Source organism: Anomaloglossus baeobatrachus, chromosome 5 (genome assembly GCF_048569485.1).
Source record: "Anomaloglossus baeobatrachus isolate aAnoBae1 chromosome 5, aAnoBae1.hap1, whole genome shotgun sequence".
NCBI lineage: Eukaryota > Metazoa > Chordata > Amphibia > Anura > Aromobatidae > Anomaloglossus > Anomaloglossus baeobatrachus.
In genome coordinates this window covers 277,389,562-277,411,469 of record NC_134357.1, presented here as the reverse complement: position 1 = coordinate 277,411,469, position 21,908 = coordinate 277,389,562, and the positions used below count along the sequence as shown (strand labels likewise).

Below are 21,908 nucleotides of genomic sequence, written 5' to 3'. Positions count from 1 at the left end.
GCTCAGGATAATACCTGAGGTGATTAGATTATAACTGTACAATAAAGAAATGAGTTAATAACTCTGACAGAAATATAAATAGAAGATAATATATGGCTAATAATCATGTAATGTGAGCTGTACAGCGTTCAGCCGAATAGCTGCCGTGTCAGGCAGGATACATATGACCGTCACCACAGGACACGGAGGGCAGAGAGTAATGGCGCCTCCTCCCACCACTCACTACATGACGCACGTACTAGCTGGTCCTGCTATTCAGGAACTACCGTAGTGAAACTGCGAATGGGCGATGTTCGTTGATAGGCCAGAACACGTCATGTGACCAGGAACGCTGCCCTTTCGGCGCCATCTTAAGACAAGTCATATTTTTCTGAACTATTTAAGAGGCAGGTAGCGGCGGAGGTCGTGTATACACAGTGCGATATATCTGGCTGGTTCTTCCAGATATATCCTCTATGTATACACTACCTTGCCCAGACTACAAGTGAAGCCCCCGCCAACAGCCCTGCTTATGAGGTAAGGAACGCTTCTATTACATATACCGAGGCGGCGCCTGACACTGAGGCGAATAGCGGCAGCTCTGGGGTCATCGTCCTGATACTGGCGCCATTTATATGTGTGGTGTTTGGGGGACATGACTAGATAATAGGACTAAAAAGTACGGTTTATGGGGGGGAACGCGTGTCTCCCCCTAGTGGGCAGTGCAGGAATCGCCGTCTCCTGTACCCGGGCAATGAGTCACCTGTGTGTACGTGACTAATCTGTGGCCTTAACCCCTTCACCGCCCTGGCGGCGCTTTTCTGTGTTTTCCTTGGATTGTTGCCAGAACCATAACTTTTTATTTTTCCATCAATATAGCCATATGAGGCTTGTTTATTGCGGGACGAGTTGTACTTTTGAATGACTCCATTAATTTTGCCCTATATTGTACTGGAAAATGGGAAAAATTCCAACTGTGGTGAAATTGCCCCCCAAAAGTTTTTTTTTTTTTTTTTTTTTTGTTTTTTATATATATATATATATATATATATATATATATATATATATATATATATATATATATATATAATACTTTCGTCGCCATTTTTCAGGATCTAGGCCTCAGTGACGGTTATTTTTTGCGTCTTCAGCTGGTGTTTTTAATTATATAATTTTTGGTAGATCTGATGTTTTTGATCGCCTGTTTTTTGCAATGTTATGGCAACCCAAAGAAGAAAAAAATTGATTCTTGATTCTCCTCCTCCTACGCCCGTTACTAATCAGATTAATTTATATTTTGATGTGGCAATTTTTAACTCGGCGATGCCAAATGTTTTTTGTTTACACACTTGTTTAGTAGCCTTCTTAGGGAGCTTTAAACTGGTCCTTTCCCATTGCTTCTCCAGTTTAGGCCTACGACACACATCCGTGCCGCCGGTACGTGTTTGTCATTTTTTGCACGTACCGGCGGCACGGAGACACATTCAGCAATGCTACCCTATTGTAGCAGGCACACACATGTAAAACCACACAGAACGTGTGTCCGTTTTTTCTACACGCTGACATGTCCACGTTTTCTCCGGCAGCACGGGTGTCACACGGCCCGCACCCGTACCACACGGATGTAGTGTGGATGCGGTCCCGTGTGACACGCGCCGGAGAAAACACACGTATCAGTGAAAAAAAAACACAAAACATTTACTCACCTTCTCCAGCCCTTCTGTCTCTGCCGCTGCTGTCACTTGCTGCTGACCGCCGCTCATTATTCTCATTTAATATTCACTTCACTGTGGCTGGCAGCAGCGGGGAGATGGCAGGACCGGAGACCGAAGATCAGCACCACGGACAGCAGGAAGGACCACGTGAGTATGCAAATTACCGGTTCTACGTGTGCACGTACCCGAGACACGTACTTACCACACGCAACACGCAGGGTAAATACGTGTCTCGCAGCACGTGCGTGTTTTTAACGGAAGTGTGTTTCAGGCCTGAGAGGAATCCTTTGGGATCTCTCTGATCAGCAGAAATGCTGATGATCTGTGAATGCCAGCGTTCACAGGAACTTCTTCCAGACAGTGACGGGTCATGAGTTGTCATGACAACCCATCAGCATCCAGATATTGCATCACTGCGCCGCAGATGGCGGTGCGGATTGACGTGGTCTTACTGCTTGTATGGCACTGCCTTTACTTCAGATGGTAAAATCGTGTTGTTGGTCCTCTTTAAATTCTGTAGTGAGAGATTGACAGCGGGATTTAACTAGTTAACTTGTTTAGTTAGCTGCAGATATTCGCTGATCAGATCCGCAGGTGCAGGGAAAACTTAAGGCTCCTTTCAGATTGCGTTTTGCCTTACGTTCACAGGTCCCGTCGGGGCATCTGTCCGAACCGCCCCTCCCCCACTCTGCAAAGCGTGTTTCGGACGCATGCGCCGGCAGGGCCATTCACTGTTAAGGAGCACACTACGCTAGCATGTGCTCTGTTTTGTACCATTTTTGTACATATACGTTTTCTGCAGATGGACACCCGAACGTAGTCTACTACGTAGTGGGCTCCATTGCAGTCAATGGCCCTGCCGATGCATGCGTCCGAAACACGCTTTGCGGGGTGGGGAAAGGGCGGTTCGGACGGATGCCCCCACGGGACCTGTGAACGTAAGGCAAAACGCAATCTGAAAGAAGCCTTAGTCATTAAAGAGTCTTGGCCTTACAGGTCTGTCCAAGGTTGTGAACGGGTAAATGCACTCATAGGTCTTTATTATAACACTACTAGGGGGCTGGGAGGGTAAACAACCAGTAACAAAAGGCAGTTCCCCCAAAATCAGGACAATCCTATTTGGGCCTTAATGTTTTTTTGGGGGGGTTTTCCCCTCCTTTGACACGTCAAAAGTTTTGATCATGTATGGAAAAAAATCCGGCACTCAAATTTTGCTAGTGAGATTCATTAATGGAGTTCCCCATTTACTTTCATTATACTCGTATACTTCATGACTGATATATGTGTGTGTGTGTGTGTATATGTGTGGAGAGATATAATGTATATGTATGCATTCAGAGCTGCGAAAATTTAATTTCTGCTTGTTTGTTTGATCTGTTGCTCCCCGAGGGATAAGCCGCTGTCGGGGTTTGTCTACCTATATATGGCTCATCTAAGCACACATGTTGTGGGGCTAGGCAGAGGTGGCTGTCCAATGGTCAAAGGTGTAAGCTTATTGAGCACAATGTCTGTTCATTACTTTGATCATATCTGTTAGGGTACCGTCACACTTTAGCAACGCTCCAGCGATCTGACCTGGTCAGGATCGCTGGTGCGTCGCTACATGGTCGCTGGTGAGCTGTCAATCAGGCAGATCTCACCAGCGACTAGTGACCAGCCCCCAGCGACGCGTGGAAGCGATACTGCGCTTGGTAACTAAGGTAAATATCGGGTAACCAAGCGCTTGGTTACCCGATATTTACCTTGGTTACCAGCGCACACCGCTTAGCGCTGGCTCCCTGCACTCGTAGCCAGAATACACATCGGGTTAATAAGCAAACCGCTTTGCTTATTTACCCGATGGGTACTCTGGCTATGTGTGCAGGGAGCCGGCACTGGCAGCCTGAGAGCGGCGGATGCTAGTAACCAAGGTAAATATCGGGTAACCAAGCAAAGCCCTTCGCTTGGTTAACCGATATTTACCTTGGTTACAGCTTACCGCACGCTGCCAGACGCCGGCTCCCTGCACATTCAGATCGTTGCTCTCGCTGTCACACACAGCGATGTGTGCTTCACAGCGGGAGAGCAATGCCCAAAAAATGAACCAGCACTGTGTGTAACGAGCAGCGATCTCACAGCAGGGGCCAGATCGCTGCTCAGTGTCACACACAGCGAGAGCGCTAAAGAGGTCACTGGTACGTCACAAAAACCGTGACTCAGCAGCAATCTCGCTATGTGAGAAGTACCCCTAAATCTGCAGAATGCGGTCATTGCCCTGTGACACTGATAACAGCTTGTCCTGACCCTTCTTTTTATCAAAGGTAGTCTCCTGGCCATAAACCAGGGCAGGTTGGAATGTGTTTGTCTTGTTTTCTTTCTCTACAATGTAGGCAGTTTCTGATCTGCCTCCTTCAGCGGAATAACAGTAAAAATATAAATGATTTACTTGTGTTTTATCATAACAGAATTGGACTGAATGCATTGCTTTACTCCAGAGTACCAGCTGTTGCCCTGCGGTGACCACATAGAGAGCTATTCATCATCTGATCAGCATTCCAAAGATCTAGACAAGTAAGTGCATTATAACTGCTTCACACATGGAGCAGCAGTAATACATGCTGTTTCCTAAAGTTTATATGGCCATGTTCAGACATGTCAGATTTTTGCTGTAAGGCTATGTGCGCACGTAGCGTTCTGCCCTGCAGAAATTTCTGTAGCGATTTGAACAGCACACGTGCGCTTCAAATCGCTGCAGAAACAGTCCGTAATGAAAAAAAAGCCAATTCCATGCGCTCTGACTGCAGCCCCTCCCATAGACAAAGCAGGGGCTGCATGCAGAGCGCAGGAAAGAAGTGACATGTCACTTCTTAGAACGCGCGCTTTGGGCAGTGCGCACGTTGCGCAATTACATGCATTTACGCTGCGTATAGCACTGCAGCGTAAATGCATGCGTCCTGCGTCCCAGCACAATCTATGTAGATTGTGCATGATAGGTGCACACGTTGCTTTTGTGAACGCAGCGCTTTAGATGCTAAAATTTTGACCCAAATCCGTGCGTTCAGAAAAGCAGCATGTCAATTATTCCATGCGCTATGGATGCAGCTCCCGCTCTGTCTATGGTGGGGGCAGCAGCCATAGCGCATGAAATCGGCTTTTTTTCTACAGAAAAACTGCATCCATTATGCAGTGTTTCTGCAGCTATTTGAAGCGCACATGTGCTGTCAAATCGCTGCAGAATATTCAGCAGTTACATGTGAACAAGGCCTAAGACTTTCCAAATCCACTGCAGCATCCAGGATAATACAAATAGATGAGGCTTTTAAGTCCCATGTAGTTGAAAAACGCAGCATGCAAATCGGAGCATGTTGCAGATTTTCACCTTTTAGACCCTGTGCGCACACTGTGTTTTACGTGTGTGTTTTTTGTTTTTTTTTTTTGCTGCAGAAATTTCTTGAGAAAATGGTTGTAACCTTTCTGCAGACATTCCCCAGGAAAACCTATGGAAAAAAAGATAGCACATTGCGTTTTTTTTCTCCAGAACATTTTCTGCAGAATTTCTTGAGAAAAGAATGTGCATGTCACTACTTTACTGCAGGTACCTGCGTTTTTTGCCATAGGTAATGGTAAAAAAAACGCAGGGACCAACCTGCGGAAAAAAACACGGTAAAACCGCATGCGGTTATTGGTGCGTTTTTTGAACGCAGGTGCGCTAATCTTTCAGACTTTTAAGAATTTCTTGAGAAAAATCCTTTTCTTCGGCGCTCCATTGGGAGACCCAGACGATTGGGTGTATAGCTACTGCCTCCGGAGGCCACACAAAGCATTACACTAAAAAGTGTAAGGCCCCTCCCCTTCTGGCTATACACCCCCCGTGGGATCACGGGCTGCTCAGTTTTCAAGCTTTGTGCGAAGGAGGTCAGACATCCACGCATAGCTCCACTGTTTAGTCAGCAGCAGCTGCTGACTATGTCGGATGGAAGAAAAGAGGGCCCATACTAGGGCCCCCAGCATGCTCCCTTCTCACCCCACTCTGTGTCGGCGGTGTTTGTTAAGGTTGAGGTACCCATTGCGGGTACGGAGGCTGGAGCCCACATGCTGCTTTCCTTCCCCATCCCCCTGAAGGGCTCTGGGGAAGTGGGATCTTACCGGCCTCCAGACTCTGAGGCCGGGCTCCATCCACAGACCCGGAGATCCTGCTGGATAGGAGCTGAGTGCCGTCAGGGACAAGGCCCTGCAACATTCAGGTACTCTGTGTCCCCGTACAGACAGGCACAGACACACGCCAGAGTTGCTGGGTGTGCTAGTGCGCCGGGGACAGTAGCGCTGCGCGCCTGGGTCTTATTCACTACAGCTTAGCTGAGTGACTTCTGTGTTGGGAACTACCGCGCCGACCGCCCCTGGAGCGGCGGCGCGGCTGAGACTTGTAGTGCGCCGGGGACTCGCGCTGACCGTGCTTTTACGACGGCAGCGCTCATAAATCTAGTCCCCGGCTTTTGCGGCCTAGCTCCGTTTCGTTCCCGCCCCCAGCCCTGTCAGTCAGGGAAGGGGAGAGACGCTGTCCAATGGTCAGCGCCGAGGGCTGGAGTCTTATTTACATACTCCAGCCCTCTCACTCGGCACAGTGGGACGCCAGTTTCCCGCTCTTGTCTGCAGCACGCCCACGGCCCGCCCCTCTTCACAGGACGCTGGCAGCCATTCCTGCATGCAGTCTGAGCTGGAGAACGGACATAGCCCTGGGAGACCCAGACAAGGGATTCTGGCGACCACACACCCGCTGTTAAGCGGGCGGTAAGCAGCACAAAAGTGCTGACCCCACTAGTGCCACAGTGTTATTTAGTGTTTTTTTGTCTGTACCTATATCTTGCACTGTACGGTCGCTTCTTGGCTTATACCCCATTGCTCTGAGGAGACAACAGCATGTCATCCGCAAAAAGCAAGGGTGCCAAGGCACAGGCTTTATATGCTGCCTGTACCGCATGTGGGGCTGATCTACCGGCAGGTTCCACTGACCCCCATTGTGTGCAATGTTCGGTCCCTGTGCCACTTCGTCAGCCGGAGTCTATGGTGGTAGTGGCCCAGGCAGAGACGCCTGTGAACCCTGCCCCAGTGACGGGGACAGAGTTTGCAGTTTTTGCTGATAAGATGTCTGTGACTATGACAAAAATTCTTGAAACTTTGCAGTCCAGGCCGGTCACTCAGACCATGGACACTGTTGATGCAATGTTCCCCGGTCCCCCTCGGTTGGAACTAGTCCAGGCTACAAGGGGGTCTCAGGCATCACAGGCTGAAGGCTCTGACTCGGACGACAGTCCCAGGCAGCCTAAGCGAGCTCGCTGGGAAAGACCCTCGACGTCATCACACTGGTCAGGGTCTCAGCGAGAGGCTTCTCTGTATGATGAGGCAGAGGTAGCTGATCAGGAGTCTAATCCTGAGACCGCTCTCAATCTGGATACTCCTGATGGTGACGCTATGGTAAATGATCTTATAGCGGCCATCAATAGACTGTTGGATATTTCTCCCCCAGCCCCTTCAGCAGAGGAGGCAGCTGCACAGCAGGAGAAATTCCGTTTCAGGTATCCCAAGCGTAAATTGAGTACTTTTCTGGACCACTCTGACTTCAGAGAAGCAGTCCAGAAACACCATACTTATCCAGACAAGCGTTTCTCCAAACGTCTTAAGGATACACGTTATCCCTTTCCCCCTGACGTGCTCAAACGCTGGACCCAGTGTCCAAAAGTGGACCCCCCAATCTCCAGGCTTGCGGCTAGGTCCATAGTTGCAGTGGAAGATGGGGCTTCACTCAAAGATGCCAATGACAGACAGATGGACCTTTGGTTGAAATCTGTCTATGAAGCTATCGGCGCGTCGTTTGCTCCAGCATTCGCGGCCGTGTGGGCACTCCAAGCTATTTCAGCTGGTCTGGAGCAGGTGGACTCTCTCATACGTCCATCAGTGCCGCAAGTGGCGTCCTTAACCTCGCAAATGTTTGCGTTTGCGACTTACGCTATCAATGCGGTCCTAGACTCCACGAGCCGTACCTCAATGGCGTCCGCCAACTCTGTGGTTTTGCGCAGAGCCTTGTGGTTAAAGGAATGGAAAGCAGATTCTGCTTCCAAAAAATGCTTAACCAGTTTGCCATTATCTGGTGACAGACTGTTTGGTGAGCAATTGGCTGAAATCATTAAACAGTCCAAGGGTAAGGATTCTTCCTTACCCCAGCCCAGATCAAGCAAACCTCAACAGAGGAGAGGACAGTCGAGGTTTCGGTCCTTTCGAGGCTCGGGCAGGGCCTAATTCTCCTCGTCCAAGGGGACTCAGAAGGAGCAGAGGAGCTCAGATTCCTGGCGGGCTCACTCACGCCCAAAGAAAGCAACAGGAGGAACCGCTTCCAAGGCGGCTGCCTCATGACTTTCGGCCTCCTCCCTCCGCATCATCGGTCGGTGGCAGACTCTCCCGCTTTTGCGACATTTGGCTGCCACAGGTCAAAGACCGGTGGGTAACAGACGTTTTGTCTCACGGGTACAGGATAGAGTTCAGTTCTCGTCCTCCACCTCGGTTCTTCAGAACTTCCCCACATCCCGACCGAACCGATGCCCTTCTGCAGGCGGTATGCTCTCTAAGGGCAGAAGGAGTGGTGATCCCTGTTCCTCTTCAGGAACGAGGTCAAGGTTTTTACTCCAATCTGTTTGTGGTGCCAAAAAAGGACGGCTCGTTCCGTCCTGTTCTGGACCTAAAACTGCTCAACAAGCACGTAAAAACCAGGCGGTTCCGGATGGAATCCCTCCGCTCCGTCATTGCCTCAATGTCTCAAGGAGATTTTCTAGCATCAATAGACATCAAAGATGCTTATCTCCACGTGCCGATTGCTCCAGAGCACCAGCGTTTTCTACGCTTCGTGATAGAAGACGACCATCTTCAGTTCGTAGCCCTGCCCTTCGGTCTGGCGACAGCCCCACGGGTTTTCACCAAGATCATGGCAGCAGTGGTAGCAGTCTTGCACTCTCAGGGACACTCGGTGATCCCTTACTTAGACGATCTGCTTGTCAAGGCACCCTCTCAAGAGGCATGCCAACACAGCCTAAACGTTGCGCTGGAGACTCTCCAGACTTTTGGGTGGATCATCAACTTTTCAAAGTCAAACCTGTCACCGACCCAATCACTGACATACCTTGGCATGGAGTTTCATACTCTCTCAGCGGTAGTGAAGCTTCCGCTGGACAAGCAGCGGTCACTACAGACAGGGGTGCAGTTTCTCCTTCAAGGTCAATCGCACCCCTTAAGACGCCTCATGCACTTCCTGGGGAAGATGGTGGCAGCAATGGAAGCAGTCCCGTTTGCCCAGTTTCATCTGCGCCCACTTCAATGGGACATTCTCCGCCAATGGGACGGGAGGTCGACGTCCTTAGACAAGAAAGTCCTCCTCTCCCAGACGGCCAAGGACTCGCTTCAGTGGTGGCTTCTTCCCACCTCATTATCACAGGGAAGGTCCTTCCTACCCCCTTCCTGGGAGGTGGTCACGACAGACGCGAGTCTGTCAGGGTGGGGAGCAGTTTTTCTCCACCACAGGGCTCAGGGTACGTGGACTCAGCAGGAGTCCACTCTTCAGATCAATGTTCTGGAAATCAGGGCAGTGTATCTGGCCCTACTGGCCTTCCAACAGTGGCTGGAAGGAAAGCAGATCCGAATTCAGTCGGACAACTCAACAGCGGTGGCATACATCAACCACCAAGGCGGGACACGCAGTCGGCAAGCCTTCCAGGAAGTCCGGCGGATTCTGCTGTGGGTGGAAGCCACGGCCTCCACCATATCCGCAGTTCACATCCCGGGCGTAGAAAACTGGGAAGCAGACTTTCTCAGTCGCCAGGGTATGGATGCAGGGGAATGGTCCCTTCACCCGGACGTGTTTCAGGAAATCTGTCGCCGCTGGGGAATGCCGGACGTCGACCTAATGGCGTCTCGGCACAACAACAAGGTTCCGGCCTTCATGGCGCGGTCTCGCGATCAAAGAGCTCTGGCGGCAGACGCCTTAGTGCAGGATTGGTCGCAGTTCCAGCTGCCCTATGTGTTTCCACCTCTGGCACTCTTGCCCAGAGTGCTACGCAAGATCAGGTCCGATTGCCGCCGCGTCATACTCGTCGCCCCAGACTGGCCGAGAAGGTCGTGGTACCCGGATCTGTGGCATCTCACGGTCGGACAACCGTGGGCGCTGCCAGATCGACCAGACTTGCTGTCACAAGGGCCGTTTTTCCATCTGAATTCTTCGGCCCTGAACCTGACTGTGTGGCCATTGAGTCCTGGATCCTAGCGTCTTCAGGATTATCTCAAGGTGTTGTTGCCACCATGAGACAAGCTAGGAAGCCCACGTCTGCTAAGATCTACCACAGAACGTGGAAGATATTCTTAGCCTGGTGCTCTGCTCAGGGAGTGTCCCCCTGGCCATTTGCATTGCCTACGTTTCTTTCCTTCCTGCAGTCTGGGTTGGAAAAAGGTTTGTCGCTCGGCTCCCTTAAAGGGCAAGTCTCAGCGCTATCTGTATTTTTTCAAAAGCGTCTAGCACGACTTCCTCAGGTACGCACGTTCCTGCAGGGAGTTCGTCACATCGTCCCTCCGTACAAACGGCCGTTAGACCCATGGGATCTGAACAGGGTACTAGTTGCTCTCCAGAAGCCGCCCTTCGAGCCTCTGAGGGATGTTTCACTTTCTCGACTCTCACAGAAAGTGGCCTTTCTGGTAGCGGTCACGTCTCTTCGGAGGGTGTCCGAACTGGCAGCGCTGTCATCTAAAGCTCCCTTCCTAGTGTTTCACCAGGACAAGGTAGTGCTGCGCCCGATCCCGGAGTTTCTCCCTAAGGTGGTATCCTCCTTTCATCTCAATCAGGATATCTCCTTACCTTCTCTTTGTACTCATCCAGTTCATCGGTATGAAAAGGATTTACATTTGTTAGATCTGGTGAGAGCACTCAGAATCTACATTTCCCGCACGGCGCTTGTCGCTGGTCAGCGCAAAGGGTCGCAGGCTTCCAAATCCACCCTGGCTCGATGGATCAAGGAACCAATCCTTGAAGCCTACCGTTCTGCCGGGCTTCCGGTTCCTTCAGGGCTGAAGGCCCATTCTATCAGAGCCGTGGGTGCGTCCTGGGCATTACGACACCAGGCTACGGCTCAACAGGTGTGCCAGGCAGCTACCTGGTCGAGTCTGCACACTTTCACCAAACATTATCAGGTGCATACCTATGCTTCGGCGGACGCCAGCCTAGGTAGAAGAGTCCTACAGGCGGCGGTTGCCTCCTCGTAGGGAAGGGCTGTTTTTGCAGCTCTAACATGAGGTATTAATTTACCCACCCAGGGACTGCTTTTGGACGTCCCAATCGTCTGGGTCTCCCAATGGAGCGCCGAAGAAGAAGGGAATTTTGTTACTTACCGTAAATTCCTTTTCTTCTAGCTCCAATTGGGAGACCCAGCACCCGCCCTGTTTCCTTCGGGATTTTTGTTTTTTTCGGGTACACATGTTGTTCATGTTGAACGGTTTTCAGTTCTCCGATGTTCTTCGGATTGAATTTGTTTAAACCAGTTATTGGCTTTCCTCCTTCTTGCTTTGGCACTAAAACTGAGCAGCCCGTGATCCCACGGGGGGTGTATAGCCAGAAGGGGAGGGGCCTTACACTTTTTAGTGTAATGCTTTGTGTGGCCTCCGGAGGCAGTAGCTATACACCCAATCGTCTGGGTCTCCCAATTGGAGCTAGAAGAAAAGGAATTTACGGTAAGTAACAAAATTCCCTTCTTTCTAGTGCGCACAGAGCCTTACAAAGCATGATCTGAAATCCACAGCACAATCCAATGCAAATTCTGAAATAACATGTAGGCATTGCAGCAAGATGTTTACCCCGCTAATTAACCTTACTTAGGGGCTCATTAAGACGTCAGTTTTTCATGTCTGTGTGCTGTCTGTAATTTTCCATGGAAGAACTCTTACCCATTATAGTCTATGGGGCTGCCCACATGCTTGTGTTTAGCGACCCAAATGGTCCGCAAGATATGTACACATTTACTAATTGGCCTGTGTAAAGAGGCTTTTAATCACAAGATGAAAAAGCAGATAGCTCCGTTGTTGGGTCAAATGATTTTAAAGCTTATTTAAAAATTGATTTTGGTAGCGCATCATCCAGTGTATATAGGACCTGCACTGCTGGGAACAATGGCAACCTATGCACAGAACGATCAATTATTGATAGCTCAGTGCACATCATGAAACAGCCTGTACACAGGCTATAAATGACTGCAGATCAAATTTGAAGCCAATCTGTAGTCATATAAATGATCCCTTTTATAGTTGTCCCCACCAGATTACTGTGTAATGCCCATCTGCCATGTCAGTATTACTGGCCGCCTGCAAACTGCATCCTATCTGCTTGAATCCCTAGTATGTCTTCTGCTCATCTCTAGTATAAACAAACAAAAACCTAAATTTACGCTACCAAAGCAAACAGAATTCTGATTGTGATTTGGGTGAAAATATATTTGTACATCTACGTAGGTGTAGATTGATTATATGTAAATTACTTTACATAGGAAAAATGGATTTCACAAGTCTTCTTACAAAATCACAAATGCAAATCAAAAAAGTCAGTGGAGCCTCTGTTAGGAGTCTCGACAGAAACCAGCCAGATATCCCTCCGGGAAGGACCCAGCCAAGGGGTGGCTCTTTTTAGGAGACCACCATAACCACCATATTAAGTGGCCCTTTAAGTATAAAATATATTTGTACATCTACGTAGGTGTAGATTGATTATATGTAAATTACCTTACATAGGGAAAATGGATTTCGCAAGTCTTCTTACAAAATCACAAATGGAACTCAGCCAAGGAAAGCACTCTCTATCTGAAGATCCTTCGTCTATCCAGGAGTTATTGTCTCCAGACAGCATAAAAGAACCATTCAACCAGTTTCTCTATAAAGGAAAAGAACTTATGCAGACTTTGGAAAAGGATTGTAAGTATTGTGAACAATGCAAGAGCTGGTCTAATATATCTAAGGCCTCAGTCAAACCTTATCAATGTACGTGTTCCATCTGTGGGTTTCGCAGAGGTAACATGTATCCATTAAACTCTGTGGGACTACTCACGTGTCTGTGTTTTTGCACATCATGTGACTGCAGAAAAATCATGAAAACGTCCATATTAAATCCAAGACATGGCTCAAACAAATTCAGTTTTTACACATTTATGCCATAGTCTGGGCATAGGTTGTAATCCACATTGCAGCTGTGGGTCTCCTAACTTGAACTTCACCTATATGCTTATAAGGCTGTCAAATTCGGGTTGCAAGACGTGCGGCTTCTCTGTGGATCGCTGACTGTGACACATATGAATAATGCCCTATTCCCACATCCAAGATCATGAATCCGTGAAAATCATGGATAGCACTGGTGTAGAATTTATTGGCTGTCTGTGATTACCGTTGTATAAATGGGGGAAGATTTGTTTTGGGGTTTTTTTGTTTTGTTTTTTTTTGGGGGGTGGGGGGGTTGTTCATGTTTATAAAAATATTAATAAAAAATCTGATCCAAAACACTGAACAGTCTGTTCTCATGTTCTCATATCTTTAAGGAAACCAATCATCAGGATTTTTGTGTATAACCTGTAGCCAGTGCTATACTGGCACTATCAGACTGAGTCTATACATACCTCTTAGTGGTGATGTCGGATATATAGATTTTGAAATCCAAGAATGTAAAGTTTATAAAATCGGCAGCTTTTTGAGTGACAGCAGCTGAGGATCAGATAATATCGGGGGAGGGGGGGGTATTCAGAGTTATCCCCTCTCCCTTTTAGAATCAGCATAAGTATTATACAATCGATTTAACTTTTCACCAGCAGGACCTGTGGTGAGGTCATACCCATGTGACCAGAAGGGGTGGGGCCTCAGCCAACTAAGCTGATACCAGGAAGCAACATTTTCCTATTTGCTGAGGCCCCGCCCCTTCTGGTTACATGGGTATGACCTCACACAAGTATAACACTGGCTTTAGGTTATATACGAAAATCCTGGTGATTGGTTCCCTTTAATGAAGCCTAATGATTAATTTATGTTTCCTAGTAACGAACGGTGATTGTACATTAGATGATTGCAGGCATGTTTACACAAACAAAGTAATCGGGAAAGCCCTCTCCTGCGAGTGCTCGTTAGCTGGTTATCGGCTCATTTAAATGGGCTGTAATGTATTTCTTACTTATATCATTGCTCAAAATCTGCTGTAATATGGAAATTATCTTTCCACTTAACCCTGATAATCAGCAAAAGTCATCAATTACAAATGTAACATTTTATCAGATTCCTGGAGATTGAGACTACAAAAGTGTTCTGAATAGTGATACGCTAACCTGAATTGTAAAGTTTGGGGTCTGTACCGGACCCAAACACTGACTTTCTGAAGGAAGTCCGTGTTTACTGTTCGGGTTCAGCCACCCGGGGGGGGGGGGGGGGACAAAAAAAAAAAAAGTTAAAAGCAAGCAAAATTGAGATTAAAACAGGAGAATTCTATTTACTGCCACACTGCTTCTGGGTCCAATAAATAACTCTCATACTTATTCACTTCGTCCCCTGTCCACCTTCTGTGACCGCATCTTTGATAGGTTGTAGAGTGTAAAAATAAGGGAAAAACATCACAGGCTCCTCCAGATATTGATACCCAGCGTAGATGAAGCAGATGGCTACAGGCTGCATTTCCCAGTGGTGTGCGTTATTTTGGCTGTGTATCAAAATACGAGGAACCAATGCAGATTCGTTAACCCCTTCACGACCATGGACGGATCTATCCGTCATGGAGCGTGTCCCGTTAAGCCCTGCCGCGGGCAGGCGGCGGCGATCGGCGCACATATCGGCTGTTTTTAACAGCTGACATGTGTGCCTGCATGATACGAGTGGAATCGCATTCCACCTGTAACATTAACCCCTTACATCTCGCTGCCAAAGTCTGGCATCGAGATGTATATACGCTCGGTGAAGATTTTCACTTACCGCCGCCCCCACCGGAAGTCACGTGAGTGATCACGTGACTTTCGGTGGTTGCCATGGTAGCACAGGGTCATGTGATAATGCCTGCAGCTATGACGAGTCACTTTCGTTTTCACTCGGCCCGGAGGTCAGTGAAGCAGAAAGTGACTGTATCTGCTGTTTACAGCTGTATAGCTGTGATCAGCAGATAGATCAGAGCGATCGGATTGCTGATCGCTATAGCCCCCTAGGGGGAATAGTAAAATGTAAAAAAAAAAAATAAAAAGTTTAAAAAAAAAAACAAAGTTCAAATCACCCCTCTTTCCCCCCCATTGAAAATTTAAAGGGTTAAAAAAAAATAAATATACACATATTTGGTATCGCCGCGTTCAGAAATGCCCGATCTATCAAAATATAAAATCAATTAACCTGATTGGAATTTTTTTGCCACTACGCCGTTTACCAAACTCCAAAATTACGTTTTTTGGTCGCCGCAATTTTTGCGCAAAATGCAATAACAGGTGATCAAAACGTAGCATCTGCGCAAAAATGGTACCATTAGAAACATCAGCTCGAGACACAAAAAATAAGCCGTCACTGAGCCATAGATCCCAAAAAATGAGAACTCTACGGGTTTCGGAAAATGGCGCAAAACGTACGCCACTTTTATTGGACAAGCTTATGAATTATTTTTAACCTCTTGGATACAAGTAAACCTATACATGTTTGGTGTCTACAAACTTGCACCGACCTCAGGAATCATACCCACACATCAGTTTTATCATATAGTGAACACGGTGAATAAAACATCCCAAAAACTATTGTGCCATCACACTTTTTTGCAGTTTTTCCACACTTGGAATTTTTTTGCTGTTTTCCAGTACACTATAGGGTAAAACATATGGTTTCATTTAAAAGTACAACTTGTCCCGCAAAAAACAAGCCCTCATATGGCAAGATTGACGGAAAAATAAAAAAGTTACGGCTCTCGGAAGAAGGGGAGCAAAAAATAAAAACGCAAAAAACGGAAAGTGCCCCGGGGCTGAAGGGGTTAATAAATTGTTTAAATAAGATACATTATTTTTTTTTTTAATTAAAATAAAAGGCATGCATTCCCCCTCCCCTTAATTTTGCTATCCAGCCACGATAAATCTGACAGCTGGGACTGTCATGTCTTAGGGGCAGGCACCGATTGGCAAAATGGGAACGTTTATTCGTGTTTCAAAATGGAGTGGCATGTTGGATGCCTGAATACTGCCTGCCCAATTCATTGTATAAGGGGCTGCCAGGAACAGCCAAGCACAATGCTGGGCAGCGCCATATGGAAAGAATGGCACACAGGTGACACATGCACATTGCTACCTGCCTCTTTCTTGGCTCTCTGTTCATTCTATTACCACATGGACAAGTGTGGACGTAGCTTAATTATCCAATTTCCATTTTTCAGCAGTGTGTAGTTATCCGCAGTAAGAAAGTTTAATTTTATAAATCTGATTGTTAAATTTAACAGCAAAGAACCTTGAAGCCGTCTCAAGATTTGTGCAGAGCAATAAGGACACCATAATTCAATGGGAGAACAGCAACTATTTCCTGCGGTTGTGTGATCTTAATGGCACCATTTACATGGGGCAAACGTTTATGCAAGAAGGCTGGGAACAGTTGTATCTCCCCAAACCGACCAGAATGCAAGTGTTTGGTACATTGGAGAACATTGATGTCATGCTTCCTAGTGTGCAGTGCATCATACTAGTGGGAGAGGATGGATGTATCTATGCTTACAGGGAAGAAGAGCTGCAATTAATGGCAAAAAGCTTAAGAGAATTTGTAAAAACAGGCATAAGTGATAAATATCCAACAATATACATGGAATCTGATTCCAGCGATGAGGTAGGATGTTGTTCTTATATTTCTTATTCTCTACTTTCTAATCCTATTCATCTTCTCAAAAATTGCATTCTGTCTCTTCAAGGCCGAGACCAGCCCTGAGACTGGTAATTGATTAGATTAATTTCCAGAACTACTGTTATTGGGTGTTGGTTGAGATCCTAGGGGTTTCATTTCTTCTGATCTTGGATGATGTTCTGATGTGATAGAAAAACCTTTTATAAGTTGGTGTCCCGTTAACACGTATTGCCTATCTACAGGATGAATCTTCAAGGGGTGGTTCACCCATATTTATTATTTGCTAGATTGATATTCTGTTGAGAAACAATGTTTCTCTCAAATACCTTATGTTGTTAATAGCCTGTGAGAGGCGCTATTGCAGACCACTGTTCTCCATCGCCTGACCCCCAGGCTCCGTGCTGTCACGTCAAGATCCTGATCACTTGTCATCACCGCGGCTGACCACGGTCTCCGTGAATGATGGGCTGTGGGCGGTGTTTCATCCCACAGCCCAGCGTGACAGCCAATGAGCTCCCTGCTCCCTCACAGCAAAGCGCTGCAAGCAGGAGACATGCTCTAAGAATGGAGCCGGCCACAGTGATGTCACATAATCAGAAACTTGACGTGACATCGCTGGATCCATGAGGTCACAGAGCCTGGGGGTCAAGCGATGGGGAAGAGTGGACTGCAATAGCTCCTCTCACAGGCACTATTGCCAACACCAAAGTATTTGAGAGAAACATAGTTTCTCAACACAATATCGATCTAGCAAATAATAAATATGGGTGAACCACTTCTTTAAATGTATGATTGTTAGGACCTACACACACCAAAAGAATGACGGAATCTTTAGTGAACGTGTATTGTCTCCATTACTATATACAGTTCATGGTGCAATGTTTGCACATGCTCACTGACACTTTTTAAAGGAGACTTTGTAATCGATGGGGGGATGAATTGGTCACATCACCAGCAATCATGCATTGACTAACTCCACTGTGTATAGGTGTTTGTGCTACAAGCCCTTTAGTGTGAGCATATGAAAAATAAATATTGATATAGTCTGTTTTATTACAGTGGAGCTATTGTGACTCCAATCAGGAGCGTCAATTACTGGAGACTTAAGGCCCTGTCACACACAGAGATAAATCTGCGGCAGATCATGCAGTGAAATTGTGGACAATCAGTGCCAGGTTTGTGGCTGTGTACAAATGGAACAATATGTCCATGATTTCACTGCAACCACAGATCTGCCAAAGATTTATCTCTGTGTGTGACAGGGCCTTTACTGAGCCTAACTGCCAGATTTGAGACCCAGTGGTGCAATGTGACCATGCTACTCTCTGTTGCCAACACCTCATTTAACGTTATTTTTTGTGAGTAATGTAAATCAGATCTTCTATATTACTCAAAAGGGGTTGCCCACTACTCAGACAACCCATTCTCAATCACGGTTTTCCCCTAAGTAAAATAATAGCTATCCACTCCTCCGGTGGTGTCACCATTCCAAAAGTGTCGGCAATGCCTCTCCCAGGGCTCACATGGTATAATATTACGTGCGCCCTGGGAGAGCAGATGCAGATGTCACTGGAATGGCTCTGGTGGTCTGTATAGCTGCTATTTTACTGTAAGAGAACATACTGATTGAGAAGGGGGTGTCTGAGTAGTGGACAACTCTTTTTGAGTGTTTTGTTAAATTGTTCCTCTTTTTTTCTCTTGCAGGAAGATGAACCTTTGCAACAAGATGAAGAAATCTTGAAAATCAGACAAAGAACAAAAGAATTTGTCAACAAAAGTGCAAATGAGTTTGACGATTTCCTGAGCTTTCTGTCCTCATAAGCACAGTAGCAAGAGATAAATAAGAACCTGTGTTCTACAGTAATATCCTGTTCAATGAGCTAAATGTGAAAGCGCCATTACAGCGGTGATTACCAAATGCACATTTAGGCTGTGTGCCCACGTGTGTGCGCTCTGCACCGCAGCGTAACGTCCCTGCATGTCCGCTTCAGAGTGCAGCTGAAAAGCTCCGTTCTGAAACTTTGGTGACTGCAGAATTCATGCGCTCTGGATGCTGCCTCCCTCTATAGACCGAATGGAGACAGCATGCAAATCGCACAAAAGAAGTGACATGTTGCTTTTTAGAACGCAGCGATTTGGCAGCATGCAAATCGCTGCGTTTTAATACGCCACATGGGCATGGATTATGCACAATCTTCATAGATTGTGCTGGGGATGCAGGACGCATGCAGTTATGCGGCAGTGCAGAACACAGCGTAACTGCATGCAATACACACACGTGGGCACATAGCCTTACATTCATGAACTAAATGTCACTTTACTGTAGAACCTGAAATAAATAGACACCACTATTAGGCCCAGTGCCCACGCTGTGTAGTTTTGACGTGTATTTTCAGAAATCTGCATGTCTATTGTGAAGTCAGCAAAGTCTGAGGAAAAAAAAAAGAAATCTGCACCAAATACGCAAGGGAAAAAATACTCAACATAGGCACAACACTTCTGATTTCACAATAGACATGCAGATTTTGCTGCAGATTTCTGAAAATCTGCTTCAAAATACGCAGTGTGGGCACTGGGCCTTAGCACGCACACTTGCTGGGAAATACAGGTCCCAGATGTTAGGCTAAGTTCACACACGGCATCTTTTTGGTGTGTTTTTCAGATCACAAAGATGCACCAAAATGCATGCATTTCCTTCTCCCAGCAAAGTCTGAGATTTTGATTTTGCTGTCCACACTGGACATCTTTTGTTGGCCGCATTTTTGAACATGCAGCATGTCAATTGTTTTTGCGTTTTTCCAGCCCTTCCAGTCAATAGATTTGACTTAAAAAAAAAAAAAAAAACACATTGGGAAAAACGCATCTTTGTGGTTAAAAAAAAGAAAAATGCCGTGTGTGAACTTAACCTAAGACTACTGCTTTGATCCCTGCTGCAAACGGGATCTAGAAGAAAATGTAAAGGTAAAACAGCCTTTAGCCTTCTGTAAAGGTGCAGCCAGCATGTGTGTAACACAGGGAGATGCCAGTGATTTCAAGAGCACTCAATTTGCACAGTTAAAAACGGTTTATGCCTTTAATACAGTATTAATACTAAAGCTGGCCGTACACATTAAATAGCAGTTGGTGCACAGCTCCAGACTCCCCCATATACAGTCACTTGGCTCTTTTATGCTCTCCTGTGTTCTGCATGCCAGGATGTCAGTAGTTTGTTTTCCCACCAATCAAAGGGACTATGAGATTCAATTTCGACTCCCTGAACCGTAATGTCCCTCAACACCATCTCTGAAAGGACAGTCAGGAGCCACTCTTACACATTAGATGGTCGGCTGAAATTGGGTTTTGCTAATACACAGTAAAGCATTTTAAAGAAAGCCAAGAGTTGCAAAATGAACATTTTTATACCCACTCGTTCACGATTATCTTCGTGTAAATGCAGCTTTAGTCGCAGGCATCATTTCTAGCTTCCTCTCATGATGGGGTGACAATCTTGCTGTGGGACACAAAATTGCATTCAGAGTAGTTTGTCACTTTACTTTTTATTTTTCCAGCTTCCAGGAATGTTTCCTACAGTTCACCTGCTGACGGTGCGGGGTTTATAGCTGTTTAAGTTTGCTTTTCTCTTTTAGTGGGAAGAGAACTGATCCATTTCCCATAGAGGATAAAAGTCCACTAAAAGTGGTGTAACTGTAGGTGTTTACTAGATCCAGGTCATTAGAGCGTAATGTTAAATGTATAACACACAGCCTGCTTTTTATATAGCGAACATAGTCCTCAGCGCTTTACAGTTCAGATTAAACATACAAAATACTGAACAATTGTAACGAGGGGAGCCATGGTCCTGTTCACAAGAGCGTACAAGCTCAGATGATAGGGATGACAGAAAAGGTAAAGTGCTTGATTTGGTCATATTTTGTAACTCTTTTCTGTAGTGTGTATGGATCAGTTAAGAACTCATCCTAGATTTATGTTACAGGACGTGTGTGTGCGCCTCCATTATTATCACAAACCTTGGTGTGTACAGGGGCATGCATGGCCAATAATACCTAGCCCAAACTATGATCAATCTTTTCATGTGCAAATTGGGCAAAGATTGTAGATCTGTCAGGTGAGCACTGTACACAGGTCTTCATTGGTTTCATAAATGTCTTTCTATAGACAACTAAAAGCGCTTTCAACTAATCACTACAGATAGACATGTTTAAACCATTACTCCAGCTTTAATTTTCATTGAGATAAAGCGCACACGTAACCACCACGTCCAAAGCATCGCCATTTGGAGGGCACAGAAAAGCCAATAAGCTGGCATTAGTTGGTGGAGTAATTTCCCTTTTAGTGGAATGAAAACTTACATAGTTTATATTGCACAGTGAGTAGAGTACTCACATAGTGTACGGACCATGGCTACTTGTGTCTCAGAGAGAAGTATATTCTGGAGGGACACGTCACTGCTGGTGGCTCCTGAGTTCAGTCTTTGTGCAGTAGTTATCTGCTTGTCTATAGTATATGGCCATTGACTGTGTGAATTCCTCCGCTGATATGTATGGGTATATAGTGTCCACATGTATTTTTATAAACAATAATATATCATATAGACAGGGCTTTAAATACAATTGAGGAGAAGAGCAGGATTTTTACTCTCTTCCTTGTGTGGTGTATATGTACAACAATGGAAGGAAAAAATAAAACTATACATTGATTCATACTCAAAGGATTTTACCACATGAGCATAGAAAGGATTTCTGTTCTCTGGAAGGGTGGCACAGATGGCACCTTGCCTTTACATGTGCCATGAGCTTTCTTTCTGAGCGATTTTGTAATGAGTATTTTTTAATGCTTGATTGAAATTACAGCTTTCTGAATATATTTTGTTTTATTTGATTAATAAACTATTAAACCAGGATTTGTTTTTTTCTGCACCTCTTTATTCCTGAACATAATTTATACATAAACTTTTCTAAACTATAGCACATGTGAAAAATTGGACAGCACAATACTCTATGGCTTGACGCACAGATAAGCTTACATAAGCTTTCATATGTACGAAAATGAGAATATGAAACTGCTCCCTCAAGTGCATATATATAGAATATATACTAGAACGTGGCCTGATTCTAATGCATCGGGTACTCTAGAATTTGTGTAGTTAATGTGTGCTTTTTGATATATTAATATATATGATGTTGTTGTGTGTAGTTGCCAAGTGTTTGTGTAGGGCACTGCAAATGTGGGTGTGTGTGAGAGCGGTGTTTTGTGTTGCGTTGTGTGTATTTGCGTTGTTTGGAGCGCTGTGTGTCTGCAGCATTGTGTGTGGTGCTGTGTGTGTTGCGCGGTTTGTGTGGG

The 21,908-nt window shown here is 46.0% G+C and overlaps 1 protein-coding gene across 1 annotated transcript; it reads left to right on the top strand.

Annotated features, from left to right (window-relative positions):
* Nucleotides 1-349: 349 nt before the first annotated feature.
* Nucleotides 350-21,468, top strand: LOC142311273 (uncharacterized). Its single transcript, XM_075349518.1, has 5 exons — nt 350-516; nt 4,139-4,244; nt 12,483-12,662; nt 16,177-16,553; nt 18,273-21,468. Exons 3-5 carry the CDS (start codon nt 12,488-12,490, stop codon nt 18,387-18,389), a joined length of 669 nt encoding a protein of 222 aa, XP_075205633.1. The 5' UTR covers nt 350-516; nt 4,139-4,244; nt 12,483-12,487; the 3' UTR covers nt 18,390-21,468.
* Nucleotides 21,469-21,908: the final 440 nt, after the last annotated feature.